The 22,462-nt window shown below is 34.9% G+C and overlaps 1 protein-coding gene across 1 annotated transcript in view; it reads left to right on the top strand.

The window, feature by feature from the left end:
* The window catches only part of LOC129216535 (protein patched homolog 1-like), a 76,061-nt gene that overhangs the window by 416 nt on the left and 53,183 nt on the right, over positions 1 to 22,462 (top strand). The window contains 1 exon segment of the mRNA XM_054850750.1: positions 3,850 to 4,042. Within this exon segment, the coding sequence (XP_054706725.1) occupies positions 3,850 to 4,042 (193 nt within the window).

Below are 22,462 nucleotides of genomic sequence, written 5' to 3'. Positions count from 1 at the left end.
CAAATGAGGCTTTCCGGCATTTGCTCAAATTGCAGTTTGAAAGCCTTACGTGATATCAAATTTAAGTCCAAGCATCTAAAAGTTCAGTTTAATTGGTTAAAATATTGTTTACATTTTATACCCAATCAGCATCAAGTTAGGCCTAACGTGCTACGGAATGTCAACAATCAACGCATGGTTAACGGTTTTCTTGTCAATTTGCCGGGTTGACTTCTTCCCCGAGTGTTGAGCTCACTTTCTTATTTCAATTTGTAAATTTAAAGTTCGATTGAATTTCCATGTATTTTGTTGATTTTTAATTTTTTTTTTTCAAAAAGTTTGATCTCTAGTGATAATGAAAGTTAACATTTAAAAGGAATCTCATGAATTGGTTGAAGGTCTGTGGACAGTGATAAATGAACTATAACAATCACTCGCATCAAAATTTTATAACTGCTTAGTTTTTAATGAGCTACCTAATTATATATTTTTAGCATTTTTTTTCATTGAAGAATGAAAAAAATTCGCTTATGATTTCTTGTCGAAGCAAGTGGAGACATTATCAAACATAAACACAATTATCAAACATTGCTTCTGAGCAGACATTTGCCCTTTCATTTAATAGTCCTCAAATACCTTTAATGCATCAAACGAAATGAGGATTCTAGAGAACTCGGACGAGATCCTATGAAAAGACGCAATATATCTACTGTTCTTCTATCTTGAATAGAAGGCAATTTTGCCACTGGCTCTGGTTCTTCCTTCTCTTTATCGCTAGAAACATTTTCGTTGTATTCCTTCATGCTTGATGAAATATTTTCATCAGTACGGGTACTCTATGACTTAAATTCTGTGATCAATTACAGTAAAATTCATAAAATTTGCATTTGATAGAATGTTCATTTTCTTTTCTAAAGAGCCCCACTCACTTTGTGAATTTATGGCACAAATTTGTTACTTTGTCCAATCCGATTTCTTTCTTTTTGTTCTTACTATTTGGGGTTAAAAAAGATTTCCACTGATGGAGTTTCATGAAATAAAATTTGGCTTATCGAATGGTTCAATTTAATGAAATTCGATTTATCGAAAATAAATAACATTAGTTCTCGTTCTGTGAGACAGTAATGAAAATTCATTTTGGCTGGTCGAAGTTTTCAGCTCATCGAAATTCAACTGTGTACTTCATCAAAAGCACCATTAATAATCCACTTTCCAAGAAAATTTGGCAAGATTGGCAATACAAATTTTCTGAGTTATATCAATCAAGCTGTAAATAATTAACAAAGACTTGCTTTCATTCTTTGCTTGTGCATAAGCCATTAAGTTTGGACTTTACTTGTGATGAAGAAAAAAAAAATCACGTTATAAAATTATTTCAAATACAGTGAAGCCTCAATAAGTAGTCGACCGGTTAAGTGGTCGTTTTTCTTTGGTCCCTACAAGGTCTCATTCACAGTAATGTAAAATGACCCTCCTTTACTGGTCACCGAATTTAATTTTACCCGTTTAACTAGTCACTCAAAAGTTGTTTTCTTAAATTCTTTTTCCTTATCGGATCTTAGAAAATAGTGTCGGACTTAGTTGAAAGGCTGTTTGATAGTCATTTCTCCTTGAAATCTCGATCCTCCGTTCTGGTCGTTCAAAGCATATACTTCTTGCTGTGACTCTGCCGAGTGCCGAGAGTAGGAATCAAACTCCTTTTAGCAAGACATACAAATTTTAATGCCTGAAGAAAGTTAGTCAGTATTTAACATCCGTTCAAGGAACTACAAACACAGAATTTAAAGCTTGATGTATGTTAGAAGAGATCATTCTTTTCCGTTAGCAACAACTTCATGAGTCAACATTAAAGGATTGTATTAATGTACTGTAACTACATTACAATAAGTTGTTGTTATTTTGTAATGTATAAGTAAGAGAAAATGAAACAAAGTTACTATCATTAGTATTTCCCTCCTCCCCTTTTTAATATTTTCACTAATTTATAGACATTGATTACATAAGCTATTGTTTTTCTCACAGAATTCTACTGCTATTCATGAATATTTTTAAGGCTTTTTTTTTCTTCCTTAATTTCCCACTCCAAATAAGTAGTCACTCCGCATAAGTAGTCAAAAATTTTTGGTCCCTTGAGTGACGACTTAACGAGGTTTTACTGTAACTGCAATATGACCTGACCATTGTTTAAACCACCAGGAGGCTTGCGTTTAACTATGCTCAAGTTTTAAATCGAACGTTTCCTAACACTTTGAGAAACAATAGAATAGCTGCTTCTCGTCTAGACCAAAGAGTAAAAGTTTTGCCAGGATCTTTAATGCAGATAAATATTGATGTATTTTTTAAAAAATTATCAATGGCATGATACAAGTTCATTCCAAGCTGGCTGCTATTTTGATAAGTTTGAAATCTCAAAGTTCTTACCCAGTCCAAAAGCAGTTTCTGAAAGTGATAAAAGTTATTTTGAGAGTATGAAAAGTTGCCAATTCATGTGAGTTTAAGACATGTTGTAATTTTAAATTTTTAATATAGTGATCTTGAACAATAAACTTCCGAGTACCTCAAATTTTGTTCATTCTAACGGAAATTTTGTTATAATGGAATTCAAGTAAGGTAATGGCAATTAATTAATGGCTGAAAATGTATTTCCATGAAACTGATACATACTTGCATTAATATTCGTTGTAATCAAGGGCGTCCATATGCAAAATTTTAAGGGGGGGTTCAGATATTTTCCCCATGGGTTTAGCCGGATATTATCTCCATAGAAACTGATTCTGAAATGTACACCATGCTGTTTTAAAGGGCACATGTGGATGATTTGTGTATATTTTAAACTATTTCTTTTTAAAAAATGTCACATCTTCTAATATCTGAGCATGCACATTTGAAAGGATTAGATGTAAGGTTAGTTTTTTGTGTAAAGTATGAGTCGAGAAATTTAGTGAAAAATAAGGTTTTTAGTGGGGTTAAAATGTAGGCCAAACTTCTGAAATTTTTCGTTGAACAGTCGGTAAAAAAACTGACTCAAAAACGTAAGCAGTTTCAATCGAAGCAATGGTTCAGTTCAACTCGCATTGCCATCAATTTTCGAGTTGGTCACTCATCGAGTTCAGTCACTCATCTGGTCTGTGCTAATTTTACATTAGCTACCAGTTTGTTTGGCCCTCTTGGCTTTCATAAGAGGTTTTCCATCTCCAGCTCAGTCGCTTTCTTATGCTGGGCTGATGAGTGCTAATAAGCACGAAACTGCAGTCCTCGGCTGGAAATGACTGAGCTGGCGGTGTAGTTCGTGTATTTCTGCTTTAGCCCTGGCTAATGGGCGGTAATTTACTGAATATACCATGCCTTGCCATCAATTTTGGAGTTGAACCGAACCATTGCTTCGGTCACTCATCTGGTCTGTGCTAATTTTACATTAGCTACCAGTTTGTTTGGCCCTCTTGGCTTTCATAAGAGGTTTTCCATCTCCAGCTCAGTCACTTTCCTATGCCTGGCTGATGAGTGCTAATAGCCATGAAACTGCATACCGCGGCTAGAAATGACGGAGCTGGCGGTGTAGTTCATGTATTTGGAGAGTATGTTGGTGTCACACAGTTGCAGTCCAGTGTTGTGAATCTGCACCAATTGTTTTTTCTTGCAGCTACACGATTGACTTTAAATGACACTGCTGCTGCTATCAGTACCACACTAATTAAATTTAACAGGATCAATTTATGTTGGATATTTTTTTTTCTGATATTGCATTTGATTCATTATTATTTAATACTTGATCAAAGTATATTAGTTAACCATTTTATTAATGTCCCAGTACTTGATTGAACATTTATGATGTATTTCAGCTATTGTGAAACATTTTTAACATCTTTACAGGGAAAAGCCCAAGGGAACAAATGTGCATTATGGATCAGAAGTTGGTTGCAAAAGCGATTATTCCTTCTTGGATGTTTTATTCAAAGGAATCCCGGAAAAATAATATTTGTAGGACTTCTAGTGTTATCGTGTTTTTGTGTTGGACTAAAATCAGCCACAATGGAAACAGATGTAGAAAAGCTATGGGTCAACGGTAAGTACCTTTCTGACATATTAAAAATAGAAGAGCAATGTACAAACAGTGGACTCTCTCTATCTGAACACTCTCTAATGATGTGAACATCTTGATATTCTGAACGCAGTTTGATAGTCCCGGTGAATAGCTATGCATTATCTAATCTCACTTTTTAATGAAAACTCTAAAAATGAACACTTTTGTTCGGTTCCATGAGTATTCAGGTTAGAGAGAATCGGCTGTATTAAATTGCACTATTATTGAAGTGTAACATGATAAATGATAACATATGTTATACAATGAAATCCCATTACAACAAACTCCAAGGGAACGATAAATTTTTTGTTGCAACGGAATCATCTTAAAACTTTGTTTTTATAAAAGTGTTAATTTTGCAAATTTACACTCTACTATAATTAAATATACAACATTTACCGTTACTAACGAGCTAAAATATAACTGAACACAATATTTATTCTGAGAAATCAGAAAGGAAAAGATTAAACACTGATGTTTTTTTCATTGGTCATCTTCATTATGACCAATGTTAGGTGGTGTTATTTTCTTTTTTACAAGAGATTTATTACCTGAGGATATTATAAAAGATTCTAATTTATGAACGTCACTTCACTGACCACGAGAAAGTAGAGATCTTGCTGACCCCCTTCGTGAATTCGCAGGGTGCCTCACGTTTGGCATGAACACGTTTTGTTCGTTGTAACGTATATTCCGATGTATCGGGATTTTTTGTAATGGGATTTTACTATATATTTGCATGATAACTCCATAACTGGCTAATAGCAGCATGTTTAGTCATCCTTTTCTTCATCTGTTTTTTATCTTTCAAAATTTAAAAATGGTGAGCATCTACTAAATGATCTTGTGCATTTAATTTTTTATCAATTTATTTAGATGAAGTTTTAATTATGATCAAAACAATTTCAACCTGCCACAGAAGTTGTGTGGCTCAATGCAACACCAAAAGGTTGATAGATAATAAATATTGGAAAACAAAAGCTTCAGCTGTCCAATCTAAGCTTATCTCTTTCAAATACATAATATTAAAACGCAATGATTGTAAATGAAATATTCCTGATTTAACAAGCACTCCATTAAAGGAATCTTGCTAAGTACACCAGTGTTCTATGAATAATTTTATTTTGGAGCGGATGGGAATCAATATAACCAAGCTTTTGCCCCCTTTTACTTCTTTTTTCCTATTGAAATTTTTGGAAGAAGAGGCAACAGCACAGACCTCTATTTTTTACGAAGAGGGGCGAAGACTTCACACTGTCGCCCTATTCATCTTCCTTCATAGTTCTTTATTAATTTTTATTTGGTTACAAGTCTCGAAGAACCAATTTTTAAATTTCTCTTGTTATGTCAGACAGAGGTGGGGACTGCCTGGAAGAGTTTTCAAAATTGATGTAAAATATTGTACTTTTTGGTATAAGGAACAGTTGGTGTAAGGATGAAGTTAGGGGATCGGGACTTCTCTGGGAAACTTAGAAGTTCTGAGTAAGCAATTTTAGGTTATCTTTGACGTTAAGGAAAATAGGAAGACTCCAGGGATCTCTCTGCCCCAAAATATTTTGACACTAAAGCACAACTCAGGACATGTTTGGTAATAATAAAAGGAAAGGAAGATCCCCCCCCCCTGAGTTTTTTTTTCTTTCAAAACTGAAATTGATTTTAGGCTATCTTTGGAAAGGAAAAGTTCAGTGATCCTCCTGTCCTCCAGTGAAAGGTCTTAAAATTTAAAAACTGCAATTTCAGGGCACATTATATGATAAGGGGCGATAAGAGATCTCTCTCCAAAAGTTTTCATGATTGCATACTTAAAGGCACAATTTAGCAGTAACATTTGGGAAAGAATGGTGTTTCGGGGACCCTCCTCCAGAAAAAAATTCAAAATCGATGTCCTAAAAAGAAATTTATTTAGAGGATTTTAGAGCATCAATTTTCCATTAGTACTCCAACTAGATAATTAAGTCTTGTTTAAAAGTTCTTACGAGGGAGAAGAGTTAAAAGGCGTAGCATTTAGAAGATTTTTATTTTCAGACTGACTAGGAAAAAAAAGAGGGAAACGTAATTTGCTGACCAATATAATCTAGCATCTATTTAAAAAATTTAAAGATTTCATTTTAGCAGAATTAACGTTAATTGTGGAAATTATATGTGAGCAAGCTTAAACCAAGTAACTATTTACCTTTATTCAGTTTTTTTCCCCAGATTTTGGGAGGAGCCAGGGCTCCCTGGGCCCTTTCTGTGATCTTTTGTAGGCTGACAGAGTTCACTCCTGTGACATCAAAGTATAACTTTACATCATACATGTAATTTTATCCTATCGTACTCGATGAATCCTGTAGTTTTTGATGAAGTTGATTCCATTTTAAAACCCATATTATGATATAGGGTTGACAAGTGTCAGAAATAAGAATTTAAAACTTGCAGTCATGATAGCGCATAGTATATGTCTGTATTTGTAAAATAAATACACTGGGTGTTCGAAAAATCCTTGAAGCATTTAAAAAGTCATAGAAAAGCAACATTCATATGAAAATGCAGTTCTCACAAGAATATTTCAGTTTCACGATTTTGTTTTGACATCGTAAAGAAAAAAAAAAAGAAAAACTTCCAAACTGTGTTTAAAGGTGGCGCTGTATCATCACAGTAACAAACATAATGTGTATTTAATTCTGAAACTTTCCCTGCATATATCTAAAATTATTTTTGATCTTCTTAATATCACCAGAAGAGAAAGAGAACATAATATTGCAGGGAGAGAGTGGGGGTTACATATGTGCGTTTGCAATCATTTTTGCATAAAATGCGCTCTTGATTAAAATTTGACTCTTAATGAAACTTTCGTCACACCACAAAAAAATGAAATAGAAAGTTTGAAAATCAAATTTCGGGGAAGCCCTAAATCTAGAATCGTGTAGCTATTGAATAAATGTAAATGCAGTACCCGATCCGGGGAGGGAACAAGCCAGGGCCCTTGCCCCAGGCGACAAGTACGCCCTAACTCTTTTTTAATTAACCAAATCCGCGTACCCGCAGTGCTGGGGGGGGGGGAGAGGCACGTACTTATGGATCCCAACAGCTCAAGAAATTTTTAAAAAAACTGAAAAAGACAAGCACTAAGTCTTAATAACGTGAAAATATGTACTGCTGGGCCATGGGAAGGAGCCGTCGATTTTGTTGCAGGGTGCCCAAAATTTATAGATCTGAACATAGCTCCTCTGATCGTTACTAACTGGAGTGGCATAACAGCTAATTACTATAATCATTTTCATAATTAAAAGAAAGAAGTTAATGAACAAGTAAACGTAGAACGAAACCAAAAAATCGCGCCTCTGGGTTGAAGTTTTGGCGCCGATCCAATCTTTCATCTGCTAGTTAAGGGGGGGGGGCGGGGAGGTCTTCGTAAAAGCTGAAGTTAGAATCTTTTTTTTTTTTTTTGCTTTTTTTCTGTATTTTTTGATGACTCCCGTCTGGTCCGCTCACTGAGCTTGAATTCGAGAAGTTCATTACGGCGTATATGTTTTCCTTTTCCTCCCTTACAAGCCTAAAATGGCACACAATTCATTTTTATTTTTGTCCTTCCATTCACAAGAACTGACTGCAGGATGTAGTTACACGAAAGCGCAGTGTTTACTCTCCGAAATGTGTTGTCTTTCAAGATTCTTCCTTCCGTAACCTGTAAATTTCATTCAATGCTTCCTTACGGCTTCATTTTCCCTTTACCTTCCTTTTATCTGGCCGACAAATAATTAACCAATTAAGCTCACACAAGGTTTTTTTTCACCCCTCTAACGACATGTCTATTATAAGATAAAGGTAGCAGTGTTGCCGCGTGTTTATTTGTCATTGAGTAATCTCAAAATAATTACAGAAGTTTCATCTAAATAAGTGGTGGAGATGCATTGAAGAACTTCTGCCAGGAGGAAGGTTCTCTGAATATCAAGTTTTCGAATTTCAAGAAACCTCTAATGGACGACTCAAAATTCTTTAGCACGGTTTTCTTTTAACTTCTATTTCGGTAGATGTAGTATATCGAAAGGCATAATACATCTACCGAATAAAGGTGTTGGGCACTTGGAACAGCTTACCCGAAGAGGTGGTAATGAGCAAGGGGGGGATAGCTTTAAGAGGGCCATTGATCTTCATTGAGGATTAATAAATTGACTAGGACCAGCCTAGATAGGCCAAGAGCCTGTTGATGGTCGTTTCATTTGTATTTTATTTAGAATTGAAACAGAGCTTCAGCCTTTCTGCCGCAAATCTTCAATTGTAAGTCGTAACTTTTGTGCATCATTAATCTGAAATCCAATGTTACGTTTTCGTAACTGACTTTTTGCAAGGACCATAAGTTCGACAATGTACATGTTACGTGAAAGGCTGAAATTAGATAATGTCGACTTTCACCTGTAATTCATCGGAAATATTTTGTCGTTCGCCGATGTTTTTTGGAACGTGATTTTTGATCCTCCCTGGGTAATGTTGACATTCACAAGATTTCGAAGCAGATCGTGAACTGTGTGACGAGATTAAGCGTTTTTATATTGTTTGTCAGTGGCGCACTTAGCACCCCCGCAACCTCCGTATCACGGGGGGGGGGCACAAGAGGTATGAGGGCGCATGTTCTGGAAAAAAAAACATTTTGTTACAATTAAAAAACAATATTTCTTTTGTGTTGTGAGGGGGTAAGCGCACTGAAGTCTAAGTACGCTACTGCTGTTTATTGCTGTCTTTTCGCATAGATACTGCATTTTATGAATTCGGACTAATCTTTTTTTTTTTTTTTTTAATCCGTATTGTCATTTACTAGAACATTCCAGAGTGTGCCCCTTGGACTCCAACATTTTTTTTTCCTCTCACTAGAATGAATTTGTACTGAATAGTCTGAAAGATGTAAAAGAGCGCGGTCGTAATTTTTTCGTGCGGTGTTTCTTTCTGTCTCATTAAATATCCTGTTAATATTTAAGCCTAACAAGAACATAAAATATTAAGGAGGATTCATTTTCATTTTCTGAAATTAATGCTGCGACAAGCTAAGAGAAATTGAGTCAATCTCCCTTCTCTGCATTCTCTTTTCCAGAGAAGCCAAAATAACCTTCGTTCTGAAATAGGAGACTGCTTACGAACGCGCTTCTCAGAATAAAGCCATCACTGCCGTGAGGCCGTCTAAATGAAGTCCCCATACCATGTTTTGCTCTTCCCCGAATTACCCCCAGGGTATCGAGCGGCCAGCCTCCCTCTTTCTCTTTTTTTTCCCCCCTTCTGAACCGCCTTTTCTTTACCTTCTTTTCTTTCGAGTCCCCCTGCCACCCATTTGGGACGGGGATTCTCTTCTTCCAAAAGGAGGATTCGTGAAATGGGATCTCGTGACACTCACTTTGTCGCCGGAAGTTGTCCCCGAGACGGATTCCTTTTGCGAGAATGCCACCCCCCTCCTCCCTTTTTTTTCCCTTGAAAAAGGGGTTTAATTGAGTCGTTTGCCACTGTCCGGCAGAAGAATTTTTGCGTTTGTTTCTGTTGTCAGGCTCGTTCATAATAATGTCCATCTGTTTGGTGCTTTTGGCATTTTTTGTATCTTTCAATGGCTAATGATGTCTGTGAGTTTGCTGTGGATTTATAACAGCCTTGTGAAAGAATCAGGGTTCGTACGCCCTTGAAAAACCTTGAAAAGTGCTTGAAAAAAAAAAGTTCATTTTCAAGTGCTTGAAAACCTTGAAAAAGTTTTAAAACCTTGAAAAAGTTTCTTAGTGCTTAAATTCTCTCAAAAATCAACGAATTATGCTTAGAAGTTTAAAAAAGTATTTCACCAATGCAATTTTCTGAACATGTGTTCAGTATGCAACATCGCGAAAAATTGCTTCCGTGTTTGGGATTTCAATCCTTTTGCATCTTGTAAATATTTTGATGTTTTTCACAACCGAAAGATATTTTGACATATGGTACCTTAGATTAGTTTATTTTTTGTTTAATTTTATTAATTAACAAAGAAATTAATTTGGAAACCATGACAACATTGAACTTACTCGGGTTTCGCGGAAAATTGCTCTGGTGTTTGAAATTTCAATCTTTTTGCATCCTGCAAATATTTAAATATTTTGGCTAATCAAATGTTAGTTTCGCATATGCTACCTTAGATTAGTATATTTTTTTGTTTAATTTTAATAAAAAACAAATAAATTTATTTCATGGGAAACATGCCACGTCGAACGAACTCAGACTTTGCGAAAAATTTCTTCTCGTGTTTGAAATTTCAATCTTTTTGCATCTTGCAAATATTTAAATATATTCACTAATCGGATGTTATTTTCATATTTGCTACCGTAGATTAGCATATTTTATGTTTAATTTCAGTAAAATATAAGTTTATTTTATGGGAAACATGACAACATTAAACTTAATTCACGAAAAATTTCTTCCCTTGTTTGAGATTTCAATCCTTTTGCATTTTGTAAATATTTTATATTTTTGGCAATTAGTAGTTATTTTAACACTGCTACATCAGATTAGCTTATTTTATTTTTTATTTTAATAACTAAAGAGTTAAAGAATTTATTTCCTTGGTCTTGTTTTTAATTATTTGCTTATTTATTTTTGCAATTTTGAATGATTACCTTTACCTAATTTTTGGTCATAACAGATTTTTTTAAAAAAATTTTAAATTTCAGCAGTTGAGCACCTAACAGATTAACTTAAAGTTTGTATTTTAAATATAAAGTTGATTTATAGAATTTTATTTATAAGTACATCATTTTTTTTATGTCTGCTAAAATAAATAAGGTGTATAACAGGGGTGGTTGTATTATGATTATTCACTTGAAATCCAGCAGTGTTCGTTTTTATGCTTTTACCTCCCTATATCTCCAATTTTCCCCTTTTCCTCAAATGTTCAAAATTACTACTTTATTAAGGTTGTGGGTACTTGGAGCTTACTGAAAGAGGCTTTAATCAGCAAAGGGGTAGATAGCTTAAGGAGGGTCATTCATCTTCATTTGGATCTAATAAATTGACTAGTACCAGCCTAGCTAGGCCCAGTGCCTGTTGCTGGTTTTCAACAGGCAGTGGGCATGGTATTTCTACGCAGAATATTTTGACTTAATAAACTATTTTATGAATTGTATGCATAGCAAAAGTTATTGTTGTACATATGTATATTCAAGTAATAGGGGTCTTAGTTTTAAAAATTATCCTCCCCCCCCCCCTCGCCCCATTATGCTCTTTGAAACTTTCAGGTAATTTTTTATGAACTCACAAATCACAATTACACCTGAATTTTATTGCCTTTCTAAATTTAAATTCTAATTTCAACAATAACCCATTTTTTCCCAAAATAAAACTACTTTTGTCATAATATATGTCAACTTCTTGTGAACCTTTTCAATTTCGAAATATGGCTCTATAAATCTGAACTTGCACATTTATTGTCTATTGCAAGTTAATCAATGAAAGCTGAATAGGCTCAAGTTTGCATTCAGAGTATTTATCACTGCTTAAGCTGCTTTTGTATATTTTGAGGTGTAGAGACTGGACTGTGAACTTTCATATTCTTACTTCCTAATTTTTAAATTTACTCGAGGACAGTTGAAATGCCTTATTGGCTGAACAGCTAATAAATACATACGAATAATTGATTTGCATACTTATAAATGATTTGCAAACCTAATATTTTTAGAACTTAATAGTGCAAACTGAAATAACTTTTTGGGTAGTGTTTTTGTCCTAACCGCCCTTATATTGTAATAAACCACTGTATAGATATTGGAAATGAATGTTGAAACCGGGGGGGGGGGGGGGACTTCAAAAACTCCTCTCTGGCAATGCCATTGAACTTGGGTATTTTAGTTTCTTCCCATAAAAGTTAAAAGCACTTATGAAAGGTTTTTTTTTTAAGTATTAATTTGCTGATTCTAGAAAATATACAAACCTCTGACTGCTGCAATCTTTGAAAAACCTCAAAATTAAACCTCTTGGTATCTGCTTCTCTTTATGACCAAACTTTTCAAACATTTTCAGAAAAAATTTCAACCCAACAGATCTTTCATCAAAACGTCTCTCGTTGTAGAAAAAGCAATTTTGTTTTCCTATACTTTTTCGTATTATTGCCTTATTTCTATGTGTTTGTAGTAAATGAAATCTGCATACAATATTTTTAGTACAAATTTATGATATTGCCTTGAAAACAAAATTTTTTTACCTTGAAAAGTACTTGAAAAGTGCTTGAATTTTTTTCTGCCTAAAGGGTATGAACCCTGAGAATAATGTACTCCGACTCCGTGCTTTTTTATTGTGAGCAAGTTACAATGCTTTATTTGAAGTCATTTCGTACTTAGAAACTTATGTTTCTGACGCAAAAATGATCTCAGAGAAAAGCAAAGATATTGTATTTTGTTGGATTTGTTCGTCAGTGACTGACTTTTATGAACTTAAGATCAAAGTCCTAGACCGCCGAAGGCGGGCCCGTTGTCAGTTTGGTCTCCCTCCAAAAACTTATAAAATTTATGCTACTTCGATCCCGAGCAGAGTCCCCACAACGGCCGTCCCCCTAGTTTCCGACTAGGCTAACATGCTCTCTCGCCGTCCCTGTCAAAGCCTGACCCTTCCGACGCGTGCTTCTCCACATGTACAGATGTTTTGTATGTATATTTCTTGTATATTTTTTCATCGATATTTATTAGTAATTATTATTTTTTATCTCAAGCCTTGAAAATGTAATGGCTATATTGAGAAGTAATTGCAATATCTGCGGCTGTTACAAGTTGAAAGTTGTTTTTCTCTCAGAACTTTTCTGTTGTCTGTATTTATTTTTTATTGGGATTAACTTTTGTTTCATGAAAGGTGGTTTTATTTTGATTTGTATTTAAAGTTGTGGATTTGGAATGCCTAGTTTTCAAAATGGAAAGGTTTCAACTGTCGTTCCCTATATTTATTCTTCTGTATCGATAGTATAAAAGCTGCCCTACAAAAGGCTGTCTCCGTGCAAAGGCTGTGAAGAGCAATAACCATTTCAGTGTATATTTCCAAACTTTTCTGTTATCAGACTTCTGCACCCGGAAGCTTCCGACAGAATGACGGTTATTAATGATTTCCATCTATGATCTGACTTAGTCCTCAAGAAGATAAAATAATTTATTCTTCTGTCAACCTTGCAGCAGTTTCTGAATACAAAACGTTGTCAATGCCTGCATTGTATGAGCCCGAAAAAGACCATAACTTCGGGAATCTGTGTGTGTGGTCTGATAGAAATGCTTCTCACGCTGCCTATCAGAAGGGTAAAAAAAATATTTTCGGCTGCTGTTGAGATAAAACTGCGCGCCTTTTCTTTTATCTTTTTCGGTGGGCTTTTATGATCTTGAGAAATTCTTATAAATGACCGGGGGAGAGAGAACTATAAGAGTACTTTACCACTTTGCAGATTATTACTCTGTTACGAGTAGCAAAATCATTTGCCATTTCTCTAAACTGGAAATATGAATATTCTGTCCAATGGCCCCCAAATGGGAAGATACAGAAGGTCACTGTGACCTTCCAAAAATGTTCTTATTCGGCAAATTTTGTTAAAGTGATTCGGCAACATTCTCATCATTCGGCGAAATTTGGGTTCAGTGTGGAAAATCTGCAAATTGAGAATTTCCGCCCTCAAAAAATTTAAGTTTGGGGTGCCCCTGATTCTGTCTTGTCAATCAATTCGTGCAATATTTTATTTTCCCAAAATCTAAACAAATATATTCTGTAAATTACCGCCCATTAGCCAGGGCAAAAGCAGAAATACATGAAATACACCGCCAGCTCAGTCATTTCCAGCCGAGAACTGCAGTTTCGTGTTTATTAGCACTCATCAGCCCGGCATAGCAAATATATTCTGTTTTAGTTCCATTTTTAAGCGAAATGCAGACTGATACTTCCACAATGCAATCGATAGATTTTGTTTTTATCGTTCTTTGAAATCGAAGAGCCTTCCCAAAATGAGCTCAAAACCCTCTCTAATTCACCCCACTGAAAATTTCATCAACGTAGTTGACCCATGGACCCCACACACAGCGGGCACTTATTTATTTGTTTACGAATAAGTGAGGTTCCTTGTACTATTTAGGACGGAACAAAATTTCGGGTGAATTTTTGTGTCGACGACGTTCTGGAAAACTAAATTATTCATTTGCATCAGTTGGTATTCTTTCTAAAACAAACGACTTATAGCTAGGTTAAGTTAATTGTCTGTGAGCTTCATAATTTGTACTAAAATCTTGTTTTTTTTTGGGGGGGGTTGGAGGGGGAGGCTTTTTACAAACAAGCTCATTAGAAAATCTGTAACAAAATACTTACAAGAACCGGAAGTTCTGGAATTTTCTCTTTTTTAAAAAACACATTAGCTAAAAATTACATGCACATGATCTTAATTAAAAAGATCTCCTCTTGGTATGAAAATAAATAAATAAATAAAATGACAGCTGTCATCATGTTAATATGCACTTGCGCCCTTCAATCGTATCCTACCAAATTGAGACATCAGCTTGCCGTATTATGGTTCCTTTTGCCTCTAATTCATGGGTTGTTCCTTCCCCCTACCTATTTTTCGATTGCTGCGAAACTGGGGAAGTGTTATTCGAATTCATTTTTTCTTTTTCTTTTTTTTTGCTCCCATCCGTGAAGGCGTAACTGTGGCAAAGCGGTTCCTTTGAGGGTCGATCTATTTCGGCGATACGCGAGACGGACCCTCTGATCGACAAGCATTTTACGTTCTTTACTTCAAAGGGAACGTCTGCATATAAAATTTTGTGCCATTTGATTTCAATCAATGGTAGATTTTTATCTTTTTTTTCTCCACGTTTTAATCTTGATCCCAATTTATTTTCGTTGCAGTAGACTTTACTTCTTCTCGTTTTATTGCATTTGTGACTTTGTTGTCTTTACGTTTTTTTGCATTTAAATCTTCCTATTAAATTAATTAGTATTTGAAAAAACTCAGGAAGGTTATTGACCTCTTAATCTTCCGAACTAGAGGTGTCCAACCTTTAACACTTTTGGTAACTCTTTAAGTTTACCGTTTTCTTGAAGGAACAAACCTCTTGATCAAAAATGATAAAAAGAAGGATATAAAAATTTTATCCTACTCAAATCTCCAAAATTATTATTTCATCTTTTTTTTTGTAATAGAATAAACTTCCCAAAGATTATGAAATTTAAGTTAACTTATTGGTTATTGTGGTTTTCTAAAATGTATTTATAAGTAATAATAAAGCAACATAAATAAAACAAATAATAACAAGATTTTTTTTAATGACTTGGTTATAATTAATTTTTTATTGTTAAGTATTATTATGCCTGGGATAATTTTATTTATTTTTTTTTAATTTTATGGACACATTGTCTTTAAGAATTCAATCTTCTGTAAACATTAAAATTTTAGTAGAATTTTTAGCTTTGATTGACCCCTTCCAAAGTTTCATCGAACCCTAGGGCTCCGAAATCCAAGTTGAAGACTTCTGCTCCAAACAATGAAATGTATCCTTCGGTTCGTCCAGAAATCCCTTTTTTGCTGGGTAGGGGATCTTAAAATTGAATTACATTTTTGAGGGTCCCTTTGTGTATCCCGCAACTATGTAAAACGTTTTATGGTCGTGGGGGGCCGCTCGTAATTGCAACATGGTAAATCTATCACTGAATATAGCGTCACATGTGTTAAGAAGAGGGAAGTTCGTGAGGTGAATTGTGACTAGAACTTTAGTGTCTTTCAAAAGAAGCCCTTCAGTTTTTAGAACTATATGTGATAAGAACTATTATAATTCTCATAGCTTATTTAGAAGAACTTTTTTAAGTGTGTTCTTTAGAACCTATTCTAGTGAGTAAATAATCTGAAATCCGCTGATTATGAGAAAATGCTCATAAGATTGTGAAGTACAGGAGCTTAGCTCCCTTGAGCTCCCAGGCGAGTTAAGCCTTGATTGTAACACTTTGTGACAAATGATGGAGACTGTCAACTATGCTAAAAAAAGTGTGACATCATTTATAGCCAGCCCCTTGTCAATTTCTGCCTCTCTCCTTCCAGTTTGGTAAACCATCGTAGCATTTGTGTGCACCGAAAATTGCAATGAATATTTCAGTATCAAACCCATTCTCACTTTGTTTGCTGTTTCATTCTTGACTCTATTTATTTTTCTTTTACCCTCTTAGTATTTGCCCTCTTTACGTGGCCATTCCGCCGACATTAAGTGCCTTTCATCCCTGCTCCAAATCCCGACGTCAACTAATCACATGATGGATGGCTGTCATTGTTGGGCAGAAATATGTCCGTTAATGCGTCTGCAGGTGCCGCGTAGCTCCCCCTTCTTTTTATGTTCACCCTCCAAAATGCGTTCCTGAGCTATGTTTATGGCTGGGGTTGGGATTTGTCCTTTTGTACGGTCCCATGTTTCTTCCTCTATTTCCCCACTTCGCATTAAATCGCTGTAATGGGGGTTTATCTGCAAATATATCTATCACTTCTCCCAAGCAGTAAGAGGTGGTGGTAAATAGGAATTTAGCATTTAGTGACCAGAAAGCTCTTGAAGGAAATGACGTCAATTACAAAACCCGTACTTAATGGTCTAAGGCCCGACTTTTAGGTTGACCTACCCTCATCGAGTCCCCTCATAAGTTGTACATAAATATATATATATATATATATACATAAGAGTTGTCCGCGTTTTGAACTTTCAGCAATTGAGTAATTCTGAAGATTTAAATTTCTTGAAAATGATGCTTATTCCGCTCAAAACTCGACATTTTCGCTGGGAAATGATTATACCTGTTGCCTTCGGGACGGGAGATGAGGCTTTAATTCCCCCTACCCCCACCTTTCAATCCCATATAAAATCTCGCCCGAAGGGTTGATATTGACAGTGATGTTGACAAGGGAAAACATCGGAAGGGGTGGGGAAGGGGAGTGATATAGTTAAAATTTCGATGCGGGGGAGGGGCGGATATGGTTTGTTAAGTCGTTTTCATGGTCAGAAAAAGGAAAAATTTCGGTTCAGGATGAGGATATATCCTGAAATCCGCCCCCTAGATATGTCACTCTCACTCTACTGAATCTAGGCCGTTCCATGTGAGTAGCCGGCTCTCCGAAAAACAAAAAAGTTGCTGTATAGCAACCGCTGTGGCGTAGCCATAACAATTTCAAAGGGGATACGCTTAAATTTCGGAGAGAGAGAGAGAGATATGAATCTAAACATGTGTTAATTCAGCTCAGTACGATTCAGATAGTACGATTTAAAATGGAACCTGAAAGGAAGAGCAGTTTAATGTTCTGGGAGGGGGACGTTCCGCAATGGGTTGTGTGGGAAAAAAAATTCAGGTTGGAAATTCTTAAGAAATTTAAAAATACTTTTAAATAACTCTCGCTCAAAGAGAAGAATCCTGTTGCTAAAAGCGGGCACCTCCCAATAGCGGACGGAACTTCCGGTCCCGTGATTGTCCTTCATAAATACGTCTGTATTTTAATTTTACCCATCTTCCTACGTCTTTGTGTATAAAAAATAATTTCCGATTTTTTTTTCATTATTGGAAGAGTTTTTTTTTTTTTTTTAATTTATAAAAATGTTCTTTATTGGTAATAATGCGCTCTAAAATAAATAAATATCTGACACTTGCTGAATGACCTGAAACCAAATATGACCACCGTTTTCCGCCATCACCCACCATTTTTTAAGATAGGTGTTTAAAAGAAAATAAATTTTACTCATTCAAAATAATTAGTTATTAAAAGATTAAAAATAACATTACTGTTGAAAATATTAGATTAAAATTGCTTTTTAAAATTTATTTACTTTTTTTAAAAAGCCAGGGAGTGAAAGTGCTTCCCTTACGGCCCCTTACCGGTACTGAAAGGGAGACATACTGCAACGCCGGAAAGCGTATTGAATATAAACGGGAGATTATTAATTTTCGTGATGTATTTTGTAGATTTCCCTATCTGATTAATTAAATTTTATTTTTGAATATCAGGGGGAGAAAGTGCACCATCTGCCGGCAGTCATTGACATAAACATAAGATTAATATCTTTCGTGATTTACTTTTAATTTTATTAATGTAGCACAAAAAATAATTTTAAAAAGTTTAAATATTAAAAAAAAATAATTTTTTTCTTCAAAAACCGGGACGGGGGGGGGAGGGGGAGTGAGTGCACCCATTATCTGGGTCCCTCACTTTTTCAAGGCATGAGCCACCACTGTATATATATATATATATATATATATATATATATATATATATATATATATATATATATATATATATATATATATATATATATATATAATTATGAACGTTGCACACGACTTGCATTGCTTATCTTCAGTGAAGAAACTTCCAGTATTATTTATATTACTCAAGTTACATTCACAGTTATAATTAAGACTAAAAATGAAACTAAGGTTGCTTTTAAAAAATAACATCAATGTATATATTTCCGGCAGTGCGCCGTTTGTTTATCATTTCTTACTAATATATAAAAAAAAACTTAGTATAAAAACAATCACTTAAAATACTTTGAATCCTTTATTTTTTTATTTAGTGCATTCAATTTCTTGCTGAGCCATTGCACGTATCAGGGTGTGAAAATATCATGATATTTTCGAAATTATGCGATATTTTGATATCTGTCCGACATTTTCAATCGGCACAAAATAAAGTCTTCAAAATAGTAAACGTATCCTCAAATTGCTCTTATATTGTTATTACAATATGTAGACTTAAAATTAAGGTTTCTTTCATTATTTATATCTAATATAGCTACGTTTGCACAGTTGTATGATTCAGAAATTAAAAAAACAAAGTATTAGTCAGTGCACAGCCATAAGACATTTTTTTCTGACCAATTTTTAATATTTAATTAGGCACTTTTAATATGAATTAAAATTGACATTATTAATAATAATTTTAGGAATATGAAATAAAAAAGGAGTATTACAACACTTTGTTAAATTAATAATGTATTAATACATCATAAAAATATAGTACATAACTTTTTAGTTATTTTCAATAATAAATGAGTAACAAAACTATAATTGATATAATTTTTATATTAAAAACATCGTAGTTGGAAAAAATAAATATCAAAATATCATGATATTTTCAAAATAAATATAGGATATATATCATGATATATATCGGCGAACCCTGGCATTTATTGTTATTTTACTTTTAATGATTTTATAGAACTCAATCAGATCCGCACAAATTTTATTATTCCTTATCGAAAAATAATGAAAGAGATCTCAACAATAACATGATAATCGGATCAGACCGGCGGACTGAAAAAATTTTCGTCTTTTTTTTAAAAAATGAAATAAATAAAAGGAAAAAATAAAAATATAAGCAGATTCCTAAGAGCTGTAAACAAAGTTCCAGAGTAGTCCCTCTCAACACGTTTCTTCCCTTTACGTTTAGTAGGCTCTTCCACTCTCATTCACAGCGAAGTAGGACGCTGCAGAATGAAATCCGGGCTCGACCACACACCGCGCGCCAAGCAGCTGGTCCGGTAGAAAAAGATCTTGAGGTAAGGGAGAGTGGTGTGGAGGATGTAAAAGATGGAGACGGCAAAACAGTGGGATGGGCAGGAAATGCCCATTGCTATGGCAACACAGAAAGCGTCGCCATGCACGAGGGAAAAGAGAAAAATCGCTGACTTTTTGATCTTACGTATTTGTTTTAGTGCGTTACGTGAACATATGCCCGTTTCCTTCTTTTTTTTTTTTTTTCTTTGCCTTGATTTTCGGGTTCAAACCACTGCCCTTCGGATTTTTACTTGTATCGCCCAAAATCATATTCATAACAATGCAATTCTGTATTCGGAAGAGAATCGTTCTGTTATCAATACATTTATGTATGTTTCGAAAGTTTTATATTCTGTTATCAAGACGCTTCTTTTACGAAAGTTTTGTATTCTGTTTTCAATACAATTCTGATCGGAAAGTTTGTATTCCGTTATCACGCAGTCTTTAGATTTCATAGTTTGGTCTAAATACTAGGAAGCTAAAATTCCTTCTCACTTCGCAACCTGCGAACCCCCGTTCGACGCCAACGGAGGCTAACCCCCAAACCCATCTTCGGGGGCGTCGTCCTCTCTGCTCCTTCGGAAATTCTGCAAGTTCGCCAGTAGCACAGACAGAAATTAACTTCAGAGTAGGATTTTTGGTTATAGCCGCTATTATACGTTTTAACTACTGTAATAGGATTGGCAGTATGTGTCATAACCATGTATTTCAGGGGGGGGGCGGTTGACCGCAAACTTCCTTTCCTTGACAAAATTGGAATTTGAGGTGTTCTGCTGATTTAAGTCGAACAATGATGAAAATTGGCAGAATGAGTTTCTCGTAAAATTTCGAGCTAAGTGGTGCATGTTAGACTCTTAATTCCTAGTGGTTCTCGAGGACAGACAGACGCGCAGAAGTTTAGCCGTAGAAGTTAGTTAATATTAGCCGTAGCCAAAGTGGTAAAACATTTCAATTTTGCGTATACAAAGCAGATGTCTCACTCAACAGGTCATACCTACGAAAGTGGGGTCGTTCTTAATTTTACATCTTTCTACAGCTATTAGCCAGAGAATGCAGCTCCTCAATTGGTTGATTTGAACTGGGAATTCCGTTGCTACAATAATTTACTATTATTAATAGTTTTTTTTTTTCTTTTTTGAAAGCGATAAATCTTTTCACGTCTTATAGTTGATTTTTTAATCCCCCCCCCTGCAAACCTTGATTTACGGGCATTTTTTTGTTTTTGTTTTCGTTTCTAGTTGATCGTTTAATCGGTTAAGAAACTGGTATAAGTAGTAAGAAAAAAACCATTACTGTAAAAATGATTCCTTTTAATTTTTACGTAAAAACTTTTTTTTTACTTCTCTTCCTCCCTGCTCTCTCTCTCTGTTAGCTTTGAAAAGATTAAAATCTAATTGCCACAAAACACTGTCTCGTTATTTCATCCGTAGTATAAAATCTACTATCAGCGTATATAACTTCTGTTTTCTCCAACGTCTTTGGCAACCCCGTTATCTTCAAGTTCCGCAAACAGATCGTTTGCTCTCGTCACCTCCGAGCGCAGCGGAGAATTTACGGCATCCTTTCAGAGTGTAGAAAAAAAAACTTTTCCCATTTTTTCCCCCGGCCATCATGCATACCATGCATCTTCAGTAAGGTTCTTATGTTTCATTTGCTTTTTTTCCTTTTACCCGAAGTTTCATTATTCCAGCTATGATATGGCATTGTTAGGTACTATGAACATGAACTGGTTAATGACTTCGTATTCCAGAGTCGTTTTTGTTGAAAAAGTCATTCACTTAGCCTGCCGCAGCGGATTTGCTACTTATTTTGATTGCGTGCTTTGACCAATGCTTTGCATGGTTTGAACTCGCTCCCTTTTTTAGAATGACTTTTTGAAAACATTTGATTTTTGGCCTTTACGCAGCTTGCTTTTGTTTCCTACTTCTGCTTCCCCCCCCCCCCCGCAAATCTTTTAAATTTTGCCTCTTTTATCATTATATCGCCCCCTCGAGACATCACACTTCGCTATGTCGCTCATTCGATGTATTGCGCTTTTTCAGGGTCAGAAAATAATAAAAATCTTGTTTCAAGTGATAAAAATATTATATTTCTCAGGGAAAATCGTTTCTTGTTTTTTTGAATGAATGAACAGTATGTTTTGCATTCATCGAAGTTCGTGGTTTATCCCCAGTTTCGCCGACATTGCAAATTTCTTCGCCCCCCTCCCCCCCCCCCCCAATTGTATCAAATGTACGATTGGAACTGAAAAACAGGGGGGAGGTGGTATTTGTGTCGACGAAACTGTTGAGACACCAAATTAACTGCAGTAAAAGCAATCGACAGTTTCGAATGACGTTTTCCGCCAAAACCATGAGTGATCCACCACATTGTTTTTGCTAATATGTACCTAGCTTCAAGTAGTATCCAACTATCCATATTTTTTAAAAAATGTCATTAGTCGCTCATTGCTTTAAAAGCATAAAGATCATACAGTTAACACCATATATTCACGATCTTAAACTTTGACCTCTATTCAAGGTCAGAAAGTCAGATTAAGAAGAAACTTCACTTTTTTTCGTCTCTGCAGTACCACCATGTCCTATTAGTTTTACAGAAATTGAAAGTATCAACTGTAACGCCGCCATTCACTTTGTCCAGTTTTGAAAAGAAATGATTCTTAAATATTTAACTCAGTTGCATATTTGTTTTTAAAAAACATTTTATTAATATCATGTGACTTTTATGACGTAAATTATGTTGTCTAAATTAATTTTATTCAAAATTTAAGTCTAAAAAAGTGTTTGTATTCTGAAGTTTTAATATTTTTTTCTTATGTATCGCTTATAGATTAGAAAATATTCATCAAGTAATAACAAAAAACGTTTTGCATAATTCCTGCGCTAA

This window comes from Uloborus diversus, chromosome 2 (genome assembly GCF_026930045.1).
Source record: "Uloborus diversus isolate 005 chromosome 2, Udiv.v.3.1, whole genome shotgun sequence".
NCBI classification, from domain to species: Eukaryota; Metazoa; Arthropoda; class Arachnida; order Araneae; family Uloboridae; genus Uloborus; species Uloborus diversus.
The sequence above is the reverse complement of the archived record's forward strand: the minus strand, read 5'-3'. Positions and strand labels throughout refer to the sequence as shown.